At 41.3% G+C, this 19568-nt stretch overlaps 1 protein-coding gene across 2 annotated transcripts in view; it reads right to left on the minus strand.

Moving 5' to 3' along the window:
* The window catches only part of TIAM1 (TIAM Rac1 associated GEF 1), a 347472-nt gene that overhangs the window by 55954 nt on the left and 271950 nt on the right, over positions 1-19568 (minus strand). For both annotated transcript variants that reach the window (XM_081076606.1, XM_081076605.1), the window contains 4 exons: positions 19283-19387; positions 13465-13546; positions 7575-7661; positions 2485-2709 (listed from right to left, as the gene is read on the minus strand). In XM_081076606.1, coding sequence (XP_080932732.1) covers positions 2485-2709; positions 7575-7661; positions 13465-13546; positions 19283-19387 — 499 coding nt within the window. The remainder of the gene's footprint in view (positions 1-2484; positions 2710-7574; positions 7662-13464; positions 13547-19282; positions 19388-19568) is intronic.

The following is a 19568-nucleotide window of genomic DNA, read 5'->3' on the forward strand; positions in this document are numbered from 1 at the left end:
AATTCTTCTGGAATTTATTAACATTGAAGCCCACTTAGAAACCTTACAAGAAAACCAACACTGTGACTTAACTTTCATGCTTTGTTCTTGAACCAGTCTGATTACCTAACTTGACGGAACAGACTTTGTTCTGAACAATTTTTGATCATTGCAAAATATTAAAAGATGAAGTAGTTAAAAAACAAAGAACTACACTAAAATGCAAATTTGAGGGCATAATCATGTCATAGTTATCATTATAACTTGCAGAATCTAGCTCAGTGTCTGGCACACAGTAAATACTTAACAACTGTCAGTTCCAAGCTATGATCGTTCAATTCAAAAAAAACAAAGCAATGAATAAAATCTTCTAAGGATGACTTCAAAATGGAAGTTTTAATGTGTTTCAAATAATGTTAGGTTCAGTGGATTTAGCACTCAGCTTTCAAAGGCATCTGTCTGAAGGAGATAACATAAGGTAGGATATAAAGGTCAGCTGTTAATTTTAAAACTCCATCATATAAAAGATAGCAACTCTCTCTCTTTCTTTCTCTCTCTCTCTACATATATATATATGTATATATATATACATATATATACACACACTAAAATATTTCTAAAACAGATACCTATATATAAATACATTTTTTTTAATTTTCAAAATTTCCAAAATGTACACACACACACACACACACACACACACACTATTTTTTTCAAAGAAAGAAATACACCAAAACAATGACTATCTTGAAAAAAATAAATTGTTAGCAGTTTCAGCCACACTTTACAGTAGGGGTCAGCAAGCTTTATCTGTAAAGGGCCAGATGGTAAATATTTTCAGCTTTGCAGACCATTAAGTGCCTGTCACAACTACTACAACTCTACTATTGTAGCAATGGGAAAGTGGCCACAGATGAGACATAAATGAATAGGCATGACTGTGTTCCAATAAAAGTTGATTTATAAAAACAGGCCAGAGGCTGGACTTGCCAACCTCTGCTTTATATCCATAACCCATAGGAAGGGCTCAGACAGAAAAATAAAAATCCAAAGAAAGTTGAAAACGCACTAAGATTTGTAGTATGTACATCCAGACCTGATAAAATCCTCGGAGAAACCAAATCTCACACAATGTGCCTCATTCAGTCGTTACAGAAACAACCCGCCGTGAACTGTTTTATGGGATCAAGGCTGCCATCTTGTGGTCACACAAAAGAACAGGCTTCACGGTTTCCATTCCCTAATATTGAGGGTACATACGAGTAGCTCCCGGAGTCATTTTCTAAAAATTTGACAGTGGTGTGGGTTCCACAACAACATAATGAGTCAAGGAAGTCAAAAGTAATGAGTGCAATTGATTTTCTGAAGCCTCAACTTGTCAAATTCTTCCAGAGATCCACTGAACAAAAGAATGAACTGTTACAAGGCTTCTGCTCGTGATCTTATCAAGCCAAGCTTTAACAGGGAGTTTGAAAAAATAACAGTGGAAGGGCAAGGCTATTCAAAGTACCTACACCTCCATTGCAAATGAAAGACTTTCTATCTTTAACCTCAGTTTTTAAAAGAACATAAATTCATAACCCCCGCTTACTAAGTGAACCCCAACTCTAGAACTGGTCGTGGAGAAATAGGTGACGGCAACACGCTGTTCACTGGATGGCTCATGACTCTTGCTGAACAAGGGTGGGCGGTTGTGTAGCAAGGTGAAGAAGACACTAGCCGGAAGTAAACTGAGGAGTAAGAGACACACAAGCAAGAAACAACAGTGTGACAGGATCAGGGCCCATGTGAAAGATGCCTTTGCAGGGTCCTGGGGAGCCAGAGGAGGGAGCTATTGCTGTGGGGTCCAAGGCTTCCCAGGGCGGGGAGCGTTCAAGCTGCTGCTTGTAAAGGAGAGTGAGGTTGCCAGAGGGAAAGGGAGGAAAGGTGTCAGCTCAAAGAGAAGCAGATGGGGCAGGGTGGGGGTTAAGGTGGGCTCGTGCTCAGACTCCAAATTGGAAGACCCCAAGAGAGAAGTGGACCGAACAAGAGCTCTGAGCACATGTCCACTCTGTCACCTCATGTCCCCCTGTCATACAGAAAGGAAAGCAGGGCTGGGTCGTACGGGGAACAACAACATGGAAGGCAAGGGGTAGGACTCAGAACCCCAGCACCTTCCGTGACTCCTGGCACTGCCATGTCTCCCTATCTCTAGCCACAGCCAAAAGACGGCGGCCTCTGCCCGTTTGTCTTTCTCCAAAATGACAGCAAAAACAGCATGGTGAAGCTTTCCATGTGTGATAGGTAGATTTGTAGCAAAACAGTTATTCTCCAAGAACAAGAAGTTCCCTGACCCTTTGACATTTCAACAGGAAGCCCACGTTCAGTCATCAGCTCATGTGACTCACAGATTTTCTACGACCTGCCAGACCCAATCCACCAAAACATGCAAGCTACTTGGTCAGCTTCCCAGGTCCTCGGCCAACCTGGGCTCAGACACGCGTTCAGCTCTGCGCACAGTCATACCTGGGTTGCTGGTGAGGAAGGTGAGGGGGCTCTCGCCGAGGTCCACAGGGCCGTCCACTCGGTGGGGCGGGCTCTCCAGCAGCTCCGCTCCTCCCTCCAGCTCAGGGTAGGTCCTCACCAGGAGGCCCAGGGACGGCTGTGTGAGGAAATCTTTGAGCATCGATGAGTTCAGGGTACCAGCAGAATGATTATTGATCTCGAGAATCTCATCTCCCGCTTTCAGGCCTGCCAACGCGAGATGGAAAATGTTTAATTTCACATGCACACAAAGCAGCAGCAGCATCGAATCAGATCACAGCACCTTAGAAGCTGTGCTGTAAAGGGCACACCGAGTGCTCTTGTTACAGGCCCAGGTGCTGCTGCACACAGACTGGTAGTGCTCCCAAGTGGTCACCCGGTGATCATGTGGACCTCGGTTCCAGAAGGTTCTAGACTCAGATGTTCCAGCATGCCTATCCTGTTCTGAATACACTGACTAAACAAATTTATTCCTTCTTGAACCTAAGTGCTCCAAGCACCTGACAATTTCTCCTCATAACTGCTAATTCTGGCTATTGCCCTACAATTTTGAGGGGGGAAAAGAAATGCTCTCTGATTACTGTGACTAACATGTTTTGTACATGCTCCTGCTGCAGTGTACATGTGTGGCACAGCCAGCTAACATCTTCGATCATTTCTATGGAACCAAAATGCAATGAGCTTCCTCTGGCTATGATTACAGAATGTCATCTTACTTCAAAACACATTTACAGACAACAGTTCACAGACCCAAACGTGATCATTTTTTGCCTTAAAAAAAAAAAAATACTGTATCAGGACCATGGGTGAATCTCTTTTGGAAAGTTCCCAAAGGTTCTGTTATTTTTGCAAAGCAGGTTAGGGAAGGTGTCAAAGTTTGGGACCCAAAATACCAGTTGTGAACAAACCCAGTGACGACTCTGGGGCAGTTCAACTGGTATTATTAGGTTGGTGCAAAAGTAATTGCAGTTTAAAGGTTAAAAATAATTGCAAAAACCACAATTACTTTTGCACCAACCTAATAAGACTATTTCAGTAATATGAGAAAGGGAGAGGTTAGAGAAGAACATGAAATAAAGTATCCTTTCAGCTAAAAAGAAAGGAGCCTGATTCTAATTTTATAGACTGATGCTGAAAAACAAACTTGGAAAAGGAAGTGAGTAAATGGCAAAGAGAAATGATAAATTGCAGAAATGAGAAGCCCCCAGTCCCTCCGGTATCCGCAAGCCCCACCTCTGATTCTGCAGAAAAATGACTCTATAGAGAAGTTCTCACTTCCCAACTTCAGTGAGTCACACCCTTTGGTCATCTTTACTCAGCCTTCCAAAATAGTTGAAGTTGATTTTCCATCACAAAATACTCCAAGAAACATGGGTGGAGAGGCAATGGAAGAAAAATGAAAATGTTTTCCTCCGTATCAGGGGTGGACTTCTGGGACGCCAACCATTCCATTTTTAGGTGACAGATTTAAGTATCACAGCATTTGAACTGAAAATATAAAACTTCTACACGTGAAAAGTAGTGTTTTTTTCTTTTTTAAGTCTTCTCTTGGCAAAAATTCTCTTTGTTAGATATTAGAGGAGGTAATATAAGGAGAAACAACAACAAACAAAAGACTTAAAAACTAAAAACATCTATAATTTTTTTTAAGGAAGTTCTAGGTTTACTATGACTGGTGGGGCAGGAATGGTAGGGTTACACAGGGGCCCCCAACAAGATAAGTCTGTGTCCCAGAACCTGTGAATGTGACCTGATAAGGAAACAGGACCTTTGCAGTTGTAATGAAGTCAAAGATCTTGAGATAAGATCATGCTGGATTTTCTGATGGGTCCTAAGCCTTCCAATATTGATGTGTCCTGTTAAGAGACACAGAAAGAAGAGAAGGCCACACAAAGAAGGAAGCGGACACAAGTCAAGGATGCCTGGAGCCACCAGAGGCTGGAAGAGGCAGGATGGAGTCTCCTCTAGAGCCTTCGAAGGACGGACGGCCCCGTGGACAACTTGATTTCAGATTTCTGGCTCCCCGAACTGTGAGAGAACAAGTATCTGCTGTTTTAAGTCACGTTGTTTGTGACAGTTTTTTTTATGGCAACCCTAAAAAACTAATACGGGGGGGCTACCTGAGTGAGTTACCCTCAGCATTAATAAGTGAAAGGAGGCGGACCAGCAGTAGTGAGCGACGATGTGCTTTGTGGGGGTCCTTCTGTCACAACGTTGCCGAATAACAGCGCGGTGACTGTGAGCATATTATTGAATCTCTCCCAGCCTCAGTTTCCTTGTATGTTAGAGGGATACTGGGTTAAATGAGATGAAATAACCCCTGTAAAACTCTTAGCACAGCACTTGGAACATTGAAGATAGTCAATACGCATTAACTCTCATTATTAATATTTAGTAAAGGAAAAAGAAAACACTTCTAACAGAAAACCGCAGCCTGCTCAGAACTCATTTCCACCTGGCCATGGTAAAAGCTGTCAAGTGTCTAAGCTGCCTAGAGAAACAGGGCACACAGCTTTCTCCACTGGGCTCTGTAGAGCCATCAGAAAACCACTTAGATGACAGCAGAGAAGATACCAGACCCCAACTTCAGCTAATTCCAAAAGCAGAATGAGGGACCAAGACAAACATTACCAAGGTGAACAAAGATAAGTGTAAAATGTCATTTCTACAAGTATAGCCAATGTGAGATCCAACCGAGAGTAGGGCGTGGGAAGGAGGAGAAATATGGAGATTAACCATCAGCCTACTACTACAAGCCAGAAGCTCAAGATGGCTCACAAAAATAAGTAAATACGAACCAAACACAGGCTGAATTCGTATAAACTGGATTCTCAGGTCCAATAAGGCTGATCTCCACTAAACGGCCCCCGTCTTCACCACAATCTGGTCATCTTAGGAGGAACCCTGGCACCTGGACTGTGTCCAGAGAGCAATGACCAGAGTTGTATTCTACATTTTACTAAATGGTTGAAGGAGCTGGAGGTAGTGAATGTGGAAAAGACAAGACTTAGCCATTGGAACATGATGGAGAGCAAAGGCCGGCTATAAAGGGGGAGGCGAAACAGGGAATGAAAGCTGAGGGGGGAATGTTTTGTAATCAGTGACATCCACAAAGAGGCTGTGTGGCCTAGAGTGAGCTCTGGAGTGTTGGGAGACCTTCATATAGAGGCTGGATTTGACATCAACTACCCCAAACAGCTTTCTTGACACTGCCCTCTACACGCCTGGTATGAGGATAGTGTTTGCAGCCCAGGTGGACAAATGGACATCACCTCCATGTGTAGAGAACAGCACTATGTGAAGCAAGGGGGTTGGCGCAGACGACCGTTTGTTTTCATCTGACGCCAGTGTTCTTGGATTCCAAGAACTAAAACAGGATGTGACTGAAAGCAGGGCAGAGTCTTTCCCCACCCCCGTACCATGCCAACCGGCACACTAACAGTGCTGAAAGAGATAAAAATCAGTCTTTGGGTTTGAAGGGGAATAAACCCTGTGGCTTCTGCTCTTCGTTGAGATGCAGCTTGGTGAATGAATCAAACTCTGGCCTCCAGGCTGCCAGTGGCCTAGAAAGTATGGAAGGAAAATGAAGGAAAACCCTTTTCCATGACAGTTAGTAGTGTATCTAAATTACTTTGACTTAATTTCCTATTTGTCACCTGTCTGCCATTTCTGTCATAGCCAAGTTTGCAGGTTGTATTTCTCCAATGCTTACAGCACAGAGCAAAACAACACACACGGGTGGCTTGCAAGCCATGAACACTCAGAACTAAGCTGTAGCAGAACATGGAAGGAGGTGGAAAAGGCTGGCATGCCATCATTTTCCCAGTTGCTCCATCCATTCAGCAGCTCTCCAACAGAACAGACAGAGGTCTTAAATCTCAGCACTACCCAGACGTGTTGGTCTTTTACATTCAACAGATTCTATTTTGCCACTGCCTGAATGAAACTAAAATTTCCATACCAAGAAGGATAAAATGAAGGTGGGTTTTAAGCGCTACCTTTCTGCCCAATTTGTTTATGGTGAGTATGGTGGGTTCAGTGGTGTCCCCCACCTAGTATGTCAGAATGTGGTCTTATTTGGAAACAAGGTCTTTGCAGATATAATTAGTTAGGATGAAGTCATACTAGATAAGGAGGGGCTCTAAATGCAATGACTGGTGTTCTTATGAAAAGGCTGTGTAAAGACAGAAGACACTGAGGAAGGGAGGCCATGTGACGACAGAGGCAGAAATGAAGACTGATACAGCTGTGAGCCAAGGAATGCCAAGGATTGCTAGCAGCCACCAGAAGCTGGGAAAAGGCATTGGACAGATTTTTCCCTCAAAGGCTGCAGAAGGAAACAACCTTGCCAATACCTTGATTTTGAACTTTTGGCATCCCAAACTGTAAGAGAATAATTTTCTGTTGTTTTAATCAATTAGTTTGTGATAATTTGTTACTATAGCCATAGGAAACCAGTATAGGAAATAAAAAATCTAGGTTGAAAAGATTCTCTCAGAGTAGAAAGAAGATGGAGAGTTGGGATTCCACAAGTAGCCTAGGCTACACTATGAGCCCTTGTAGGGGTGCAGGCAGAGTGTAGCAGATAAGAGCTCCCTGCAAGGGGGCAAGAAGGCTGGATCCTGAACCCCGGGGTTGTCAACTTCTGCAAAGATTCCTCCATGAATCTGCTTTGAAGGAGCTTTGCAGGCTCAGGCAATGGCCAATGTCAGCTTTGACCAGTGTGGACCAAAGCGCAGAGGGGTCTTCCCAAAAGCTCTGTTCCAGGAAGACCTCCTGGGACCTCCATCCATGCTAGACAGTAGAGAAGCTCACTTACAATTGGCATGGAATTCCCCACCATCCTCATGGAAATAGGCTCAGAATCAGATTTGAAATCCAAGAATATGACATTTCTTACACACCTGAGTTTATGGAATAATATCCATATTCGCTGGAGGGATTTTCAATGAAACACCATTCCAGTATTCTGTACAGATGAACCTTTTGGGCATATCTTTCTCATCCACCAACTAGAGAAACCCAGAAGGGAATTTAAGAAAGACAGACAGACAGAATATTCAGTGACTTACCTTTTTTGGAAGCTAAGCCAGTTTCCTTCACACTATTCACGTAGAGCCTTCGAACCCCATCTTCTTCCACAGAAGAAACTGAAAACCCTAGGAAACACAAAGACAGAGTGGCAGGACTCACACCTTCTGGAGTGTTTAGCAAACAACAGGAAGTACCTTCTGTGAACTAGGTATGTTCAATGTTTTGGGTTGTAGTTTGGAGCAACAGCTTTTCCTTTGTTTATACTGTTTTACATAGCAGAAACATGTATTTTTAGATCACTCTAAAAGAAGTCACTACTTGTAAAAATTAATATTACCAGGTACATCAACCTTCATGCTCCCTACCTATCAACTCAAATGGAAGAAGTTGTTTTGTTTTACCCGGCTTGCTAGTTCTGTCTTTTTTATAGTCTCCTCTACAGCACAAAACAGAATGATCAGCTTATCTCATCTGGGTCCCCTTGACTATTTTCAGCAAATCTCTGTCCCAGGATATGTTACAAACTGAACAACTATATGCTGTGTGTTCATCCATGTGTATTGCTAAATGGCTACTGCTTTAATTTAATAAAATTCTGCACACAGGGTTCAGTAGCAACTTACTTTACAAATCCCATCTTATATTGAAACTGGTTGATTTCACATTCTACTAATGTCTGATCAGAAGATTATCTTATATCTGCCCAGATTTCCAGAGCTCAAAGCCCATTAGCTAATTAATCTCTGGCTTTGCCACATTTTCAGAAAAAAAGCAGAACAAGGCCCCACTGTTTTAAGTGGTTTGGGGATCGTGGGTGCTCCCAATCCTATGGCTACAAGCGCTGGTCACCCCTGTTTATAAAGTCTCATGTAAAACTCTTCTGATCAATTAAACGGAATGTCCACAACCAATACCTACTTTCCCTAAAGATAAAATATTTTGGTAGATATTCCTACAAGGGCAATGGAAATGAATGCAATTGTAAAAATGTAATATAATTTCTGTTCTGGGAGAAAAATAATCCTGTCATATAGATACCTGTCTTAAGGCTGAAGGCACAAGAATAAACAGTGGTTTAAAAAAAAAACAAGCAAATAACAATCAAACAGAATAAGTAATTATGGAACTGGAGACTAGGGAGTCATTGAGACTTTTCAGGTCATGTCATAATGAACATGTGTTTTTTGTTTAGTTCACGGGACCAGGAAATAGATACCCACATGTGGGCAAAACTGCCAACTGCCATCGCCCACTACAGAACCATAACTCCCTCAGACGGGGAACAACACAAGGCCACCAACCCCTGAGGACTTTCCAAGATTGTAATTTTATTCTCTTATTTTGAATTCCATTCTTACAGCAATTGGTAACTTTCAGATTACATTTCAAGAAGCCCTCACTCAAAGAAAAATAATTTTATACATGAGCCATTTAAGTGACATTAGACTAAACATAGGTGTATTTATCTGTACTTCGGTAGAGGATTGCTTAAAATGTTATCTGTTAGAATAAATACAAAATCACGGGCTATAGAATAGACACTAAATCAAGGGAAAGTGGATAGAATTCATTAAAATACAGGTATTTCCTTTCTAAAATGGTACCATTCTATCTATAAAGTTCTGAAATCAAAAATTTGTTTTCTATTACAAATAAAAGTTGCACACTGATAGGGTACCAGGGGACCAGCCTGCGTGAATGGAAGATGCCAGGAGAGGTGAATGTTGAGAGTTTGCTGCAAGTCACCTTAAGACAAAGTCAATGAAGACGGCTGAGGTGACATTTGCTCCATTGCCTATTTTCTTGGTCTTCCTTTTTAATAATCAAAAGGTAATAACGGGTGGGGGAGAGAAGGGGCAGGCTACCCATCCAGCCTGAAGACTGTTAAGCGACTATGAAATTTGCACTGGGTAACTGAGTACCACATATGGATCTGAGAAACAGATCAGACTTCTCAGGTTGGTAGGGAAATCTCCATAATAAGGAAAGAGGACTGAAGAAAGGATGATGACAATAATCCTTTCGGAAGATCACTCAAACGTAAGCCAACAGTTCACAAATGGACATGGCACTTTAGGTCTGCACTGCAATTCCTACTGGAGGACACCCATTTAAGGCTCAGACAAACAGGAGCTTCCCTCAGTTCAGAAAGACAGCTCTGCCCACACTTGGCTGTACATCATACACGTCTGTGGGGTCTCAGGGTCCCAAGGGGCACCCTCCATGTCAAGATGCCAGTACCTCACATACTGGAGTGAGAGGGGGATTATAACCGTCTGCTATATTAACACATACAAAGAAAACAGTAAACATCCTACAACTGGATTAGTTTCAGGTGAATGAAGAGCACACTGATTTTAACAGTGAATCAGCAAAGACCGAATTTTTTTCTTTTAAATAGGAGAGCAACAATCTAATGCCCAGCAAACACCCAAAATGATTGCCGACAGGGGGCAGAGGGAGTTATCCCACATCTGATGGTATTCACTCTATCAGAAAGCTTGTAGGTACAAAGGCCAGCAAGCACAAGTGGCAACTGGAATAATGATCTTGACAATGAAGGAAGTGATAAAACTAAGAAGACAGACTTGAGTGTTGAACAAAGAGAAGATCACTCACACAGAAACCCATGGCCAAAGAAAAGTCATGACAACATAATAAACAACAGAGAAGTACTCAAAACCAGACCCCAGGAAACACTGAAATTCAGAAAATGAGAGAAGTGCAGATACCTATGACATAAATGGAACAAATGACCAAAAACACAACAGTATAAGAAGTCCCCAGAGAAATAGGAATGCTCAGTTACTGAAATGATGCATTCTTTCACTCCAAGGCAGCCTAGGGGATCAGGCTTAGTCTATCATGTAACTACGTGAATTAATTTCAACAATAAGGTCAGAAAGAGACCTGTAGGCTGAGATAGAGAAATTAAATAAGTGTTAAATCTTTCCATTTGTTCAATCTGTTGGATTATTAAGTCATATTTTCCTCTCTACAGTGTTCGAAAATAGAAGACAGCACTGGGTTTGTAGTTAGATTTTTGTGCGTTGGTGTGTGCTAGAAACTTTTACATATCCTGAATTCAATACATAGCAGAAAGCCACACACAGATAGGTGCTAATGTTAGAAATAGATGAGCTGAATTTAGAATCCCTGATAGGTTTGAGGTCAGAGGCAACCAGGTCTCTTAGGATTGGGGGGCGCTTTAACTTTCTCAGTCAATATGCTGTTGGGACACTATGCCATCATGAACTGGGCAGTGAGAAGGAACGGTTTAGCAGAGGTTATCAGCCATGCCGTAGCAGGCTCTCCAAAGGGGAGTCCAGGAACCTACACACACAGTTCGCTACTGACAGTCATGTAGGACAGAAATGGAGACTGAGCACTAGGGACCTCACAGTGTAACACTGAGCAACCTTCACGCATGAGATTGTGTTGTTTACAAACGCAGAGTGGTCCACAACACACTGGGCATTACAAAAACACAAAAACTCTGCTTCTTTGTCAGGTAGGTTCAGAAGCACTCCTGACAATACTTTCTGGCTTGATGCCTGAGGCCCTATAACACTTTGAGTGTGGAAATGTAAGTGAGCACATTTACATTTACATTGGGTTCCATGAGCACCTCAGTCACTTTAATAAAAAAGTGTAAAGTGTAGTGGTTTATGCCTAGTTTCTGAGATCAAAAGCCAGTCAATCTCAGAATTAGATTCCAAGAGCTTTGGAATTCAGGCCTCCCTTGCTTCTTGTTAGAGTTTACCTTTCCTCAACAGAAATGAAGTAAACCAAAAAGAGTAACCGTCATGGCACACATTACTTTGGAGGACACACACATATTTATAGCACTGCTACCAATCACGACTTTAATTACCAAGGTCACGCTTTGCCTGCATAATAAGCCTTTTATTGACACAATTATCCTTTGCCATCAAAAACATCCTCTGGCTTTATGATGTTTAAAGTTTTAAGGTCAAGAAATAACCAGCGTGAAGGTGTAATGTAAGTGGCCAGGGATTCAAAATTTGGTTCTCTTCATTAGACCAAAACACTGTAATGAGCATTCTGGGGTGAAGATTGCCGTGGGGAGAAGCTGCAGCAGGAATCTAGAATCCTGCTGCTCAGTATAGGGTTTGAAGATTTTCAAATGCTAAAAGGCTTAATAATTTAATTCAGAGCAAAACTGTAGGTGAGCATGTGCTGTAGCCTTTATATCTTTTCACCAGTTCTCTTTCCAGCAAATAGTAGGACTACACTTCTCTGTTCCCCTCCCCCGCCCCCATAGGTAAATGTGGCCATGTGACCTGCTTTGACGAATGAATTGTGACTGAGTCACCGCCTTCTCTTTCTCCTCTGCCAAGACACAGACAACATCGCAGGTGGCAGCTGCTGCAGACTGGGTCCTGGAGTGAGGACAACGTCAAGAAAGAGTCCCAGGCAACCCACGAAGAATGCATGGTGTGACCGTGAGGAATGCATTTCATTGTTGTGGGCCACCAAGCTCTGGTGACTGTCATTAGCTCAGTTAACCTCTTCAGTCCTGACACAATAGTATGAATTTCCCCAGGTATTTTACTTCAGCCCCATCTCTGTGAATGTTCAAGGCGTGCAGTGCACAGCTGGCCCTCTATCCCTGGGTTCCAAGTCCACGGATTCAACCAACTGCAGATCAAAACTAGTTAAATAAAGAAAGGTCCAGCAAGTTGATCCCTAAACAATATAGTATCACAGCTATTTTCACAGCGTTTACATTGTATTCGGTATTACAAGTAATCCAGACATGATTTATAGTGTACGGGAGGCTGTGCGAGGTGATATGTAAAGACGACGCCATTTTATGTAAGGGACTTGTACATGCTCAGACTTTGGTATCCTTGGGGTCCCGGAACCAATCCCTCATGGATACCAAGGGGCAAATGTAATGCTAAGCTGTATGGTTACTTGTCTTAACCATATAGAAAGGATTATATATTTATGCTAGAATGTAGACAACTGCGTAGTAAAAAGCCTTAACACAGCAGGACTGACTGCTATTCTTTGAAAGGCCCGCTCACAAATGTAGCCCCTGGCTGGCATCTGGGGAGAATTCCCAACACCCTAATATAGCTTACTGTGCCTAAACTGTTTGTTCAGACAGTGTGGTTTACGTTGAACACCTGCCTCCTTCCAGGGAGTCTGGAATTTTGGTATATGCTAGGCAGAGGGTGCCTACGTGACCAGCCTCCAAATAGAAAACCTGGGCACCGAGTCTTTAATGAGTTTCTCTGGTAGACAACGTATCACACACACTGTCACAACTGGTTCCTGGGGGAATTAAGGACGTCCTGTGTGACTGGAGGAAGGACCTCTGGAAGCTAGCGCCTGGTTTCCTTAGACTTTGGCCCACATGCCTTTCCCCTTTATTGATGCTTTGTACAGTTTCACTGTAATAAATCATAGTCATGAATACGCCATATACTGAGCCCTGGGGGTCCTGTTAGTGAGTCCGTGAATGTAAGGGTGGTCTTGGGGACCCCCAACACAGCACCAAAATAAGTTCCTTTAACATTATCTGTGGGGGGAAGGGAGAATAATGCATATGTTTTAGGGAGAGGAATAGGAAAGGCTGGTTTCTTCATTACTAGGGTATATCATAAAATAAAATAATCTCCCAATATATCCATTTCCTTGTTATGACAGTAAAACCCCAATGATTCAAGTTATGAAATTGAAAGTTGAAGTCCCTGTCATACCCGAGGTATATACCTTGTCATACTCTTTTCTTTCCTAGTTTGGCTGTTTTGCACAGTACGCAGCCCAGAAGCCAGATGTGCTCTCTGTTCTAAATTGGCCCCAAAGGCATTTTATTGAATTGTAAATAAATACATGTTTACAAAGGGATTGCTTGAACTTGAAAAAACACCAAAGATCAAAGGAAAATAAACGTACCATAATTCTCACTGGCTGTGTCTGACTTCTCAATCTGGATGTTCTGAGTGACTTTTGGACAAATTTCAATTTCTTTGTACAGCTGAAAATTACAAAGAAGAGTCTAATTAGGATTTCATTACAAATAACTTGGAATACTCATGATTTTGTAAATCTATTTTTTCACGAACGGTACTTGAAAGCAAATTCTCATCACATCCCAGTTTCTACTGAACTGAACCCATTCAATTTTACAAATGAAGAGGAAAAGGCCATAGGGAAAGTCTTTTCCTGAGGTCATAAAGCTGGTATAGGCAGAGCTGGGGTTTGAACCCTGGTCTCACTGGCTCCAGAACTGAAGTTCTCTCCACTACAATGCCTCCCAGACCACCTCCTGGTGTGACATAAAGGGAAACAATCTTCCTAAGTAAGCCAGCCAAAGGCTATTTCCAAAATTTATGGGGCTGGCTCAGGCAGTTAGAGCTCCATGCTCCTAACTCCGAAGGCTGCCAGTTCAATTCCCACATGGGCCAGTGGGCTCTCAACCACAAGGTTGCCAGTTTAATTCCTCAACTCCAGCAAGGGATGGTGGGCAGCACCCCCTGCAACTAAGACTGAACACGGCACCTTGAGCTGAGCTGTCGCTGAGCTCCGGATGGCTCAGTTGGTTGGAGCGCGTGCTCTCAACCACAAGGTTGCCGGTTCGACTCCCGCAAGGGATGGTGGGCTGCGCCCCCTGCACCTCACAATGGCAACTGGACCTGGAGCTGAGCTGCATCTCCACAACTAAGACTGAAAGGACAACAACTTGAAGCTGAATGGCACCCTCCACAACTAAGACTGAAAGGACAACAACTTGACTTGGGAAAAAAAAAATAAGTTCTGGAAGTACACACTGTTCCCCAATAAAGTCCTGTTCCCCTTCCCCAATAATTAAAAAAAAAATTTATGATGAAAGTTCCAAAACAAATAAATGTGTCCAAAGTTTATATGGAATTTTAAAATTTCACTTAATTTTGAACTCAAAATCGATTTTGAGTCGAGGTCAATAACAGAAAACTATCTGCTAGCACGAAAGAGAAGTCTTGGTGGTTATCTAAACCTGTCCCCGTCTCTGACCACACAGTCATTCATCCAGAGATAATTTTATTCAGGCAAAGAAAAAGGAATGCCAGTTTTTCTCTCTTCACTTCCTTAGGGCATTTGACAGGTGGCAGAGGTGAGCATAATGATTAGGATTCAGGAGACTGAAAAATAGTCTGTAACAAAAGCCACGGGAGGTGGAGGACTGGGAACGTGACCATATGCCCAATCTTCTAGAACACCCTAATTTAACGCAACTCCCACCAAAGGCAATGAGTTAAGGGCATAACTTAATGTGGTTTTATTTTTATACTTCAGAAAAATTTTCACACAAATAAACTCTGATATTAGAAGAAATCAGTTATAATATTGATCTTTAGTTCAGAAAATAGGGTCACCAAAATTATAAATACCAAATATAGTAGTTTATATTTCATAACACCACAGAATGCGCAATAAAATGTTAAATGTGTTCACTTCCATTTATGAGCCTCAAGATTTATTTTCTTCAATGTCCTTGAGAACTGATCTCTTTCCCTAGGTGGCGGTATTTCACAGTTTGTTCTAATCATCTCCAGAAAGTTCCAAATGGCTTTCCAAAGATCCAGTGAGAACAGAACAGAGCTCTGTGAATATTTTTTCCTTTTCTTCATATTCTACCTCCTACTCTGTAATTAATTTGAAAGTCTTTGGGTCTTTTACCAGTTCAGACAATAACAGAATAATACAGACAGATCCATTAGCCATAGTACTTTCTTACTGGTTAGACTAAAATTGAGTTTTGTAAAAAGCACTAATAAAATATATAAAATTTCAAGAAGGGTTTGCACTTTAATACATTTTCAATGCAACCAAATATCTGACATTAGAAATTTTGAAATGTAGTAGTTTTATACATAAATATCTTAACAAAGAAGTGTTACACATATTTCTTTTATTTTATCAAATCAGTATGTTGCGTGTTTTCACGCTTTTCAAAAACCAGATTAAAAGACTTGAGCTATCACAAAATGATGATCATTTGTTACCATGTCTCCTTTGGGTGTCCTAGTCCAAGCCACCGTCACCAATTGCCTGAACACTAGCCTCCTGCCTGCCTCCCAGCTCCTTCTCTTATGCCCTAAGGTCCACTGGCCACACATCAGCCACAGTGAGTCTATTAAAACCGAAATTAAATGTGACCCTTATGGTCTCATCTGGTATCAAACACAGAATAAATTATTTTGCATTAAGAAAACAAAACTTCCAAGTCTATCCCTTCCCCCCATCCCTCCTGATGATAAAATTGAGAAAACACCTTAAAAAAACACAAAAAACACAACAACAACAACAAACCGAAGTTAAACAATGTCCTTCGTCTCCTGAGATTTCCCTTCTCACTTAGGCCCTTCATGGCCTGTCCTGCTTCCCGTCTCGCTCATCTCCTGCATCCTCAGCCCGCTCACTTACCCTGCCCACTGATCCTTCTCAGGCACATTTCTCGATGGCTCACTCTCGCACTTCACTCACCTACCCTCCTATTCAAACATCACAACTAAAAGAGCAGAATGCCCGTCTCTCTATCTGTATTTCCAAACTTTTTCTTTCCTAGCTCTTAATATCCCCTGAAATATTACACATATTTACATGTTTTTATATCTGTCTCCACAAACTCGAATGTCAGTTCCACAAGGAGTAAAGATGTTTTTGTGGGTACCCCAGTGCCTAGAACAGCCACAATGGTGCCAGGCACACAGTAAATGCTAAATAAATACTTTCTGGATGAATGAATATATCAATTAGTGTTTCTATAAACCCTGTATTTCCACCTGTCACTTTAAGAAAAACACATTTAATACGGCTTTTGGAAAAGCCAGTGCCTCCATGTTCATTATCATTTCATGGTCCCAACCGCCAACTAATCATGGAAAAGTAGCCAAACACATACCACTTATATTAAAATATTTGGGGACAGTCATCTATGAATGGGTCATGTTTGAGAACATGACTTAAAACATCTGTGAGATTCCCTAGTCCATCAAAAACAAAATGGCGGTGGGTGATGGAAACCAATTAGCCATGTGTGGTCTGATGTTTGTTCAATAAAGGACAATACACTGAATGTCTGCAAACTCTCAAAGAGCATCGAGGTGCTGTGTGCTCAGAAGCCCCCTGCTTCAGAATGTCATTACATTGAGCTTAATGGCCTAAAGCAGGGATTGGAAACCAGGGATCCATGGAAAGAATTCAAGGCGTCTGCGAAGGAAAGAATTCAAGGCGTCTGCGAACCGAGATGGTGAAAAATATAGTAACAATACAACTTATAACTGAGACTTAGCATTTGCTTAAATCGTAAGTAAATACAGGAAACAAACAGCAATATTGGCAACAAATACAGTGAATATTAATAATATTAACAAACAGAAATCAGTTATTTTCATATCACCAGTCTAGTTACTGCTGATATCTCAAAATATTGCTCGTGCTTATAATTATTTCAAAACAATGGCACCTATTAGACCTACCACTACATCTGCTTATTTAATGAGCTCTGTATTATCTGTAATTTATAAAATGCTTTTGATAACTATTTCAACATAATTCGACCATAGGTAATCCTGTGTATTTTATATCGGGCAATTGAAAACATTATTCTGAGACAGGATCTAGAGGCTTCATCAGGCTGCCAAAGGTATCCTAAGCACAAACAAGTTAAGAATCTTAGTAAAAATAGAGACGCGAGTAATACTCACTTGCAATCTAAGCAATGGCATTTGCTTTCTCAGGGATCTCTGAACTAGATACTTTTTGCAATAGTTAAGAGAGAATACTATGGTCTCTTTGTATCCTAGATTTTTTTAAATTATGTGTACAGCAATTGTAGATACAAACAGACTAAGCTTGGCACATCTTAGGTCTATGTTGGATGAGACCACACAATAGCCAAGACTTAAAAATAATGAGTCAGTATAATTTCAAACGCTATGTCTTAAGCACCTAGTATGTGTGAGATACGAAGGACATGGAGGTTGGTTAGGTGTGATCCCTGTCATTTAGGATAGGAAAGAGTCATTAGCTCTAACAAGCAAAAATATATGATCTAATATATTTCAGTGTTATGAGCAACACACTTTCATTTTTAAAGTAAGGAAAAGGGTTTTCCTTCCTCTACTCTGAGAGCACAAAGTCAGGGCTTTTCCCCAAGCCAGAGAAAACATACAACAGCCACTCTGTGAAAGGTACCTTCTCCTCTATTAACACTTATTAAGTGATGGTTGAAAATGGACTCATCATTTTGATCTTCTATTGCATGGCATGATGAGAAGGTTACTCTCATTTTATATTTCATTAAAAACACTTAAAGGGGCACAAGAAAACATTTTAGGAGAACAGAAATATTCTGAATTACAATTGTAGTGGTGGAAATAGGACTGTCTGGCTTCGTTTGTCAAAACTCATTCAACTGTGTGCTTAAAACTGGGGAGTTTTATTGTGTACAATAAGTAGATGTCAAAAAAGTTGATTAAAAGCAAAATTCCTAATAAATTGTAAACCACACTTCCTCTTTTCAAAAAGAGACTACTCAGGTTTAAATTTCAGTTCTGCTTCCTGTGGTGAAACTCTGCCTGCAATCAAACAGTTATCATTCACATATGCCTGCAAGCAGCTGGTGGCCCCCGGAGGAATGACTAAGTGCAGACAGAGAAGACAAAGTCCAAGAGAGAGGCGCCTAGCTCCCCAAACGTTCCATTCCTGGAACTGAAAATTACCACTTGGCTAACAAAAAAAGAACTTGTCACTATTTTATTACCATAACAACCATTTATTGAGCATCTACTATACGAACCATTACCTCTAATCTTTACAAAATCTGAGAAATTAAGTATTAACACCTCAGTTGTTTTTTTTAATTTTTTTTTTTTTTTGCCAATGCCGCATAATTGGTAAGCAGTAGAGCCAATATAAAGACCCAGATCTAGGACAGCCAGATGGCTCAGTTGGTTAGAGAGCGAGCTCTTAACAACAAGGTTGCCGGTTCGATTCCCACATGGGATGGTGGGCTGCGCCCCCTGCAACTAAGATTGAAAATGGTGACTGGACTTGGAGCTGAGCTGCGCCCTCCACAACCAGATCGAAGGGCAACGACTTGACTTGGAGCTGATGGGTCCTGGAAAGACAGACTGTTCCCCCCAATAAAATAAATAAATAAGGAAATAAACAAAATCATCATCTTAAAAAAAAAAAGACACAGATCTAGTCAAGAATTCAAGTCCCATAATGAAACTCAAATATATATAAATATCCTCAGGAATTTATATAGATGTGATTGCAAAAGGCTAGGGCATATAAGGAAAGGCTAGGGCAACCTTTTCACCCCATAGGATCTGATCCATTGGCTTCAACATGTAAGGAGAAATCGCACAAAATTGGAGTTAGTGCTTTTTTTCCTGACAATAGCCAGCTGATGTTTTAGCCATCAGTTTAAAACAAAACAATGGGGAAGCTACAAGGAAAGCTGGGAATTCTAGCTAAGAGTCAGCTCTGGATTTCAGTTCACGATTGCACAGCATGGCTCCTTGCATAAACAAAGGTGGCATTTCCACTCTGCAGAAATATTCTGATAAGTAAGGCCATCTCTGCGAACTTTAGAGCTCTGACTGAGGCTCATTTGTTTTAGAATTCGTTCCATTTCACCAACCACAACTAGCATGAGCACACATATAATTTAAAACTAATCTCCTGCAAAACGTACTCGGACAACAGTCATAAACATTACCAGCTCGTAAATGTCTTCCTCGGGCTGGGGAACGTAGTGGTGCATTTTGTTTCCTATCAGAAATTTCAGACGCAGGTAATGAGCAGAATGATCCAGTTGATGTGTCTGAGACAAAAGAGAGGAAAAGAAGAGAAAACGTTCAGTAGTAGATAGGAATCATGAGTTCTCCACTGACATACTATCATGCATTTCCCAAGAATAATAGAGATTTGTTCCTGGAGGGGTGTGGGGTGGTAAGGTTTCTATATTTCTTAAAAGGTTTATATCGAAAACCCAAACTTTAAAA

The sequence above is a fragment of the Rhinolophus hipposideros genome, assembly GCF_964194185.1.
Source record: "Rhinolophus hipposideros genome assembly, chromosome: 2".
Taxonomy (NCBI): Eukaryota; Metazoa; Chordata; class Mammalia; order Chiroptera; family Rhinolophidae; genus Rhinolophus; species Rhinolophus hipposideros.